The sequence below is a fragment of the Hyla sarda genome, chromosome 3 (assembly GCF_029499605.1).
Source record: "Hyla sarda isolate aHylSar1 chromosome 3, aHylSar1.hap1, whole genome shotgun sequence".
NCBI lineage: Eukaryota > Metazoa > Chordata > Amphibia > Anura > Hylidae > Hyla > Hyla sarda.
Window position 1 is genome coordinate 165,098,015 of NC_079191.1, and position 8,579 is coordinate 165,106,593.

At 40.8% G+C, this 8,579-nt stretch overlaps 1 protein-coding gene across 3 annotated transcripts in view; it reads left to right on the forward strand.

The window, feature by feature from the left end:
* The window catches only part of CCDC50 (coiled-coil domain containing 50), an 80,771-nt gene that overhangs the window by 53,109 nt on the left and 19,083 nt on the right, over positions 1-8,579 (forward strand). For all 3 annotated transcript variants that reach the window (XM_056565426.1, XM_056565425.1, XM_056565427.1), the window contains 2 exons: positions 2,710-2,814; positions 8,009-8,082. In XM_056565426.1, the coding sequence (XP_056421401.1) occupies positions 2,710-2,814; positions 8,009-8,082 (179 nt within the window). The remainder of the gene's footprint in view (positions 1-2,709; positions 2,815-8,008; positions 8,083-8,579) is intronic.

Consider the following 8,579-nt stretch of genomic DNA (forward strand, 5'->3'; position numbering starts at 1 on the left):
TTTCACACCATAATCACAGATTTTTGCGCCAAATATTGAATCCCGAAAAATCCTGCGGAAGCATCTCGCATAATACTCCATGATTACTTGTGCTCATACAAGTGATGATTATATAAATAAAACATGCCCGGGGGTTAATTGTGAGTGCAGGTGCAGTGACCATGAAAAAGGAAAAAAATATATCAATATTTTCAATAATTATTTATTTTTCAATAAGTGATTAACAACCAACCCCCCCCCTCCCAAAAAAAAAAAAATGGACTCTCACCTCTTTGAGAATATCATGTAAAATGTGAAATTTACATAACCATGTCCACTTTTGCAAAACTGCTATGACTAGTGTAAACCTTGGATAATTCTCATGGAAAATACTTTGAATATATGATGGAAACTTTTTTGCGTCATGTGAAATGTTTGACACAGAGAAGTTTGAATATGACCCCCAAAGTGTATGGAACATACATGAAGTTATGTACATATCTGCTTTGTGGCTACTATTCACAATGACAAACATTTTCTTATTGAATACACGTACAGTATCCTGCGTTTATTTTATGTGCAGGATTTAAAGCTGCGGAGTTGAAGTTGTGTTCAGCATAAAATCTGCAGCTTCAATTCCTCCACAACAAATATGCACAGGATACTGTTAGTGTGCATACACCCTAAGGATAGGGTCACACATTACGTATAGGCAGCGTATTTCACATGAGACTGTGACACACAAGCTGCATCCAAACCTCATTGTGCACACAGGGCTGCCGGGTATTTCCCGCTACACAGCAGATACGTGACATATGCTGTGTATATGCTATGTTTGACCCTGCCCTAAAGAAGGTTTTAAAGTTATTGAAATTTATGCCCACCACTAGGAGTTGTGACCCTCACTATTTAAATTTTCTCTGTTCTGGTCTTCCCCTCTTGCCCCTTGTAGACATGGCTGCAGCAATGATATGCCAATATGCGTGTGCTACCACAGCAGCCGATCTCTGACCTCCGTGGTCTCATGCTGTATACTTGTGAGGCCAGTGACTGGTTACAGCAGTGACAAGAGTAAGCTAGTGATTTCTGCAGCCTGGAGTGGAGGACCAGAATAGCGGGGCTGGAAGGAGCAAGGATTAGACTGGTGAATATATCACAGCTCTTAACAATCACCAAATATTTTAACAACTTGTAAAACCCATGTTACCGGCATATACCACATACCTTAGGTACACCATCCATGAATTTGTATTCTTGCTCAATCTCATCCTAGTTGTATCGCCTACTCACCCTGAATAGTGCAAAAAGGACCTAGCACAAGAACTCACATCTGCCTCTGATCCCAAGTATATAAGGAAGGGCCTCAGACAGACTTAATAACTTAGGGAATGTTATATTAATATGTTGCACACATCTTTAATACATGCACCTCTACCTGTAGTAACTTCCATAGACCCCTACGCCTCCTGTACAGCACACAGAACCTGCAGTAAGTTTTTCCTCCTAGTCTTAGTCCTATTGCTCTTATGTACAGTATACAGAACCCCTACTCCACCCTGCACACCATTCTTATGCCTGTACATACATGGCTGAGGCAGTGATATGTACACTCACAGCAATGGCTTCTGCGCAGGACCTCTCATTGCTGTAGCAGCTTCTGCAGGTTGTTGTGGGGAGGACTGCTGTATGAGAGGTGACTGCTCCTCCTGCCCAATGCTCAGTCAGGGAAGTGCATGGAATTGTATCTCTGTAAACCCCATATAGCAGTACTAGTTGAACTGCCCTGATTGTGTCCCTGGCTAAACATGAATATAAGCATGAAAATAAATGATGCATATCATGTACTTAAAGGGTACCTATAGTGTATTTTAGACAAATGGCTATCGTGCAGCACTGTGTACAATAGACATTTGCTTAAGTGGGATGCATTTCAAATTTGGTGCCTAAATTCCCAAACGGGGCGCCAATCTCCCTGCGCCTGCTGCATATTGCTCTGCATTTTGGGACAGAACTTCTTGCTCCATCCCCATAGTAGCCCTTTTCTGTGTAATTCTACGGCCACTGCCGACTACGAGACAGAGCTTCTTAAATTGTCTCTACAGCAGTAATGAATAGTATGCATTCAGGGATTTAGGCACTGATTTTGAAATGGAAGTCAATTTGAAAAATGACTGCTGTGCTGAATCATAGTCCTTTTTCTGAAAACTGACCAAGGCATGGATATACGGGAGTATAAGAATTAAATATAAATTATTAATAGTATATACATTTTATCTATCTCAGCTATCTAACATATGAGAACATAGATATGTACCTCCACTATAGTGACATGGGCTTCACTTATCTTATCTTATCTGCATTCATTAAGAAATTAGGGGGGAGATTTATCAAAACCTGTGTAGAGGAAGAGTGGGGCAGTTGCCCCTAGCAACCAGTCACATTGCTTCTGTCACTTTGCAGAGGCGTTTTTTAAGATAAAAGGAGCGATCTGATTAGATGCTATGGGCAACTGCACAACTAGGACCTCTTGGAAAAGCGCTGTCTTATGTCCGTGCAAAATTCTTCTGCGAAATTCCATCATGTGAGCATAGCCTACGATGCGAGTCTGTAGTTGTCTAGCAGTTTTTTCCTCATTAAAGCAATTGCTCATGGATGTTCTGTAAAGCAATATGAATTGCACTAAAGATCCTTTAAGCTTCTAATGTGGAAATCTCTTCTGTAAAACTTTAGGAACTGGCTCGGTGGCTAATGGAAAAAGAACAACAATCGTATAAGAAGTCTAAAGCACGAGAAAGGGAAAAGACGTCTGACAGGAAGAGACCAGATGATCGAGAGGTACTTGTGGACTGAGACATTTTTTTTCTTTAACAGCTATATTTGTAGGACTATTTATAGTATATGAGTCCATTGTCTCCAGGCCCAGTGTATAATTTACCAGAACAAAACTCCTATGCAATATTCAAATACCTGGCCTGAAGTTTCCTGTAGTTTTTGTATTTTAGGCTAGGTTCACATGGCTGTTCTCCCCCGTCCCACTATTCTCCAGTCATTGCTGCTAAACGGACCATACTAACAAACTGATGCATTAAGTAGCATCCTGTTGCATCAGTTTTTAATCAGTTTGTATCCTTAATGTCCTTTTTATTCTTGTCGGGCTACTTCCTGGTTGCTCACATCTCTTCTGAGCATGCTCCAAAGTAATAACTGATCAAAAACGGATTTGAAAGAACGGATGCAAATGTATGACATTACAGGCTCATTCGTTTACTTCAATGTTAAATTTCATATATCCTTTCCTAATCCATTCGTTTTGACGGAGAAATTAATACTGCATGCAACGTCTTTTCTCCGCTAAAAATAACTGAATAAGAACCAAACAAGTGGAAATGGGTGACAAAGGACTGAAAAAAAAATCTCATTGACATCAATGGGATCTATTTACTGCCGTTTGCAAGCCCTTTGCAAAAGGCTTGAACAGATTTAAGAGCGGACATGAATTAACGAGGACTGGCATTAACGTGAATGAGCCCTTAGTTATGACATTGTAAGGCCTCCGTGTTGCTGTTGCATTATAAAACATACACTACATGAGAATAAAGACACAATTTCAAAACAAGAGGCCAAGAAATAAAAGTTCTGCTCTGTATCTCTGCTTTTATCTTATCAATTATTAACATGACCTTTATGTCAGAGCTGGTTTTTATGGTAGACTAATAATCTAGAAACGATATCTAGTATAGTATCACAGCACTACCTATCATCTCATCTGTTTCATTTGTGCAAGCAGGGGCGGACTGACTGGCCGTTCCGATCGGACGTAGTCTGAGGGCCCGGCCGGGTTAAGGGCCCGCCACCGCCGCAACTGAAGTTCTGGGACACTTGTCCCAGATCCCCAGCAGGCAGCGCTGCCTTCTCCTGTATGCGCGATACACGCACATACAGGAGAAGGCGTCCTCTCTGTGTGAGCCGCATCTGCAGCGGAGAGGAGACGTGACCTCCGCCCCCACGCAGCACACAGTACAGGCGCCAATGATGTCACTCATCGGCGCCTGTACTGTGGAGGGGAGAAGACACGGGCCCCTGCTGCTGAGGAGATCGCTGCGTGGGACATCAGGGGAGAATAATTTATTTTGATTTTTTTTCAACTCTGCATATACCGATGGGGAAGAGGGGGGGGGGGTGTAACTCTGCCTATGCCAATGGGTAAGGGGGGGGGGGGGTAACTTTGCCTATGCCAATGGGTAAGGGGGGGGGGGGTAACTTTGCCTATGCCAATGGGTAAGGGGGGGGGGTAACTCTGCCTATGCCAAAGGGTAAGGGGGGGGGGGGTAACTCTGCCTATACCAATGGGTAAGAGGGGGGGGGGTGACTCTGCCTATACCAATGGGTAAGAGGGGCGGGGGGTAACTCTGCCTATGCCAATTTGGAAGAGGGGGGGGGGGTAACTGCCTATACCAATGGGTAAGAGGGGGAGGGTAACTCTGCCTATACCAATTTGGAAGAGGGGGAGGGTAACTCTGCCTATACCAATTTGGAAGAGGGGGGGGGGTAACTCTGCCTACACCTATAGGGAAAGGGGGGTTAACTCTATTTCTATACCTATTGGGAAGGGGCTAACTCTGCTGCCTATACCTACAGGGAAGGGGAGGGGTTAACTCTGCTGCCTTTACCTATAGGGAAGGGGGGGCTACCTAACTTTATACCTGGATGCCTAATTACTTACCTACATACCAGGCTATCGAACTACCTACATACCCAGCTACCTAACTATGTACATACCTGGTCTTCATACATGACTGCCTAACTACCTAGCTAGCCCCCTACCTACCTGGCTTTTCACCTACCTACATATCTGGCTTCCTGGGGGCCCAGAGTGTTGTCAGTCCCAACACCCAACTTGTCATTGTGAGGTTTTCTTATAGGTGATATAGGATTAGAACGGTCTGCCACATTCTCAATGATCCACTTTCATCTCTGAGACATTTCGTAATAATCTCCTTTATTTTTGGTTGTTGAAGGGGAAGAAAAGCACTGGTAGATATGGGACCATAACTCGTGTTAGGCTAGGTTTGTTCTCATGTTTAATTGTTTTAAGACACAGATTTTTTGTTGTTGTTCTGTTATTCTGTTTTGGTTGCAGTTCAAAAATAATTTAGACATAAACCTGCTCTATGAATGGATACTCTACAGTACATGTCCTGAGACCTTATGTTTTGGTTTCCCGCTGCAAATTTGAGCTGAGGCATATTTTCCACAGCTGAATCTCAGCAACAGAAAATTTGCAGCAGATTAAAGGGGTACTTCACTGGAAAACTTTTTTTTTTTTTTTTTTTTCTTTTTTAAATGAAAGTTAAACAGATTTGTAAATTACTTCTATTTAAAAATCTTAATCCTTCCAGTACTTATCAGCCACTGTTATGATCCATATGAAGTTATTTTCTTTTTGAATTTCCTTTCTGTCTGACCACAGTGCTCTCTGCTGACACCTCTGTCCATTCTAGGAACTGTCCAGAGCAGGATAGGTTGTCTATGGGGATTTGCTCCTACTCTGGAAAGTTCCTAAAATGGACAGAGGTGTCAGCAGAGAGCACTGTGGTCAGACAGAAAGGAAATTCAAAAAGAAAAGGTCACAGGTCTTCCTGTGGCTCATACCAGCAGCTAAGTACTGGAAGGATTAAGATTTTTTTAAAGTAATTTACAAGTCTGTTTAACTTTCTGCCACCAGTTGATTTAAAACAAAATATATACATATATATATATATATATATATATATATATATATATATATATATATATATATATATATATATATATATATATATATATATATATATATATATATATATATATATATATATATATATATAATAATATATATTATATTCCAGTGGAGTACTCCTTTAAGTTGACTTCCATGGGGTCTCCTGCAGATTTTCTGCTGCGGGAAACCCGCGTTGGTTCAAACTGTGAGAAACTCTCTGTTAACCTTCCCATGTGAACGTACCCTTAAGCAGTTTCTCTTTTAATACAGACCTTTGTTAACACTCAGTTGAAGCCTAATGTGTTTTTTATTTTTAATTTTTTTTCCCCAATACATTTGGCAGCACACTTTTAGAACCAAAACATAAGGTATCAGAACATGTAGTATACAGTATCCAACCATTGAGGAGGTGTATTTAGAAACGTTTTACAATGTCCAGCAATTGCTATCTAATACCTGTACTGAAAAATGGCAATGCAATTTATCATATTACACAAGTCAATTTATCATGTTACTATTACTGTATTCATGAAGTAACTAGACCTTCTCTAGTCAACTACTATTACATATTACACCCAGGGAATGGTTCTTGAGCCAAAAAATAAATATTAACCCCTTAAGGACCGGGTTTTTTTCCGTTTTTGCATTTTCATTTTTTGCTCCTTGCCTTTAAAAAATCATAACTCTTTCAATTTTGCACCTAAAAATCCATATGATGGCTTATTTTTTGCGCCACCAATTCTACTTTGTAATGACGTCAGTCATTTTGCCCAAAAATCTACGGTGAAATGGAAAAAAAAATAATTGTGCGACAAAATTGAAGAAAAAACGCAGTTTTGTAACTTTTGGGGGCTTCCGTTTCTACGTAGTACATTTTTAGGTAAAAATGACACCTTATCTTTATTCTGTAGGTCCATACGATAAAAATGATACCCTACTTATATAGGTTTGATTTTGTCGGACTTCTGGAAAAAATCATAACTACATGCAGGAAAATTAATACGTTTAAAATTGTCATCTTCTGACCCCTATAACTTTTTTTTATTTTTCCGTGTATGGGGCAGTATGAGGGCTCATCTATTGCGCCGTGATCTGAAGTTTTTAACGGTACCATTTTTGCATTGATAGGACTTATTGATCGCTTTTTATTCATTTTTAAATGATAAAAAAAGTGACCAAAAATGCAGTAATTTGGACTTTGGAATTTTTTTGCGCGCACGCCATTGACCGAGCGGTTTAATTAATGATATATTTTTATAATTCGGACATTTCCGCACGCGGTGATACCATGTATGTTTATTTTTATTTACACTGTTTTTTTTTTTTTTTTTTATTGGAAAAGGGGGGTGATTCAAACTTTTAATAGGGGAGGCGTTAAATGATCTTTATTCACTTTTTTTTTTTTCCACTTTTTTTTTTCCACTTTTTTTTTGCAGTGTTATAGGTCCCATAGGGACCTATAACACTGCACACACTGATCTTCTATGCTGATCAAGTGATCAACGATTCTGCCGCATGACTGCTCATGCCTGGATCTCAGGCACTGAGCAGTCATTCGGCGATCGGACAGCGAGGAGGCAGAAAGGGGCCCTCCCGCTGTCCTGTCAGCTGTTCGGGATGCCGCGATTAGCCGCGGCTATCCCGAACAGCCCGACTGAGCTAGCCGGCCACTTTCGGTTTCACTTTTAGCCGCGCGGCTCAGCTCTGGGCGCGCGGCTAAAGGGTTAATAGCGCGCGGCGCCGCGATCGGCGCTGCGCGCTATTAGAGACGGGTCCCAGCTTCACTATGACGCCGGGCCCGCCACGATATGACGCGGGGTTACTGTGTAACCCCGCGTTATATCAGGAGAGCAGGACCAAGGGCGTACCTGTACGCCCTTGGTCCTTAAGGGGTTAAAGGAGTAGTCTAGTGCAGACTACTGTAAATAACTGTACTGAAAATAAACATTCACTCACCTTCCTGCGGAGTGCCTCTACAACTGATCGGTCCTCAGGTCTTCATCCTTCTTGTGCATGGATCGTCACCAATCAGCTGTAACGGCGCTCCGCGGGTACGCAGGACGGAGAGTGAAAGATTATTTTCCTTTCTTTTTTCAGGAAGTAGAAATAGTCTGCACTAGACTACTCCTTTAATATTAATTCTTATTAATTTTATTTTTTTTCACTTTATTGGTTTTCATTAAATATATATAAAAAAAAAAAAAATTCTCACCCCATGTGTGCGTAAACCATGATTTTTTTTTTTTTCTTTTTTTTTTTTTTTTTTAGTTAAATTCATATGATCATGGAAGACCACGATCAAGAGAGGAACAGCACCGCTCCCGGAGTGATAAACCATACAGGTAAATAAATAGGAAAAAAATTCTAAATTATTTATTTTATTTTACAACTACTGTTTACACACTTTTCAGAAATGTAACAGAGAAAAGTGAAAGAATTGTCTAGAGCTGCAAACCAGTTGGCAGCTTTGCTTTTTCTAAAGTGTAGCTGTTGTTTACAAAAACTTATTATATAATGTGGATAATAACATTTATATGTATATTTGTGATATTCATTGGTTAAAAAAATTGTATATTTTTGGATGGAAAAATGCTGTTCCTGCAGCTATTGCCTGTGTGTCTCGATGCAAAGACAAAATTAAGTGTAGGCAGGACAAGCAGGACTCTGTGCAGGCTCCTGGCTTGTCAATCTTCCTGCTTTGTGAGCGGGGAACATGTCACAGAGCTTCAGTGCGCAGAGCCCTGCTTGTCCAATGCACAATGGTAGCGACAAAGGTAATAGCTGCAGGGACATTAATATTGTCACAATTATTACGCCACCATGGCGGTAGGTCATGATG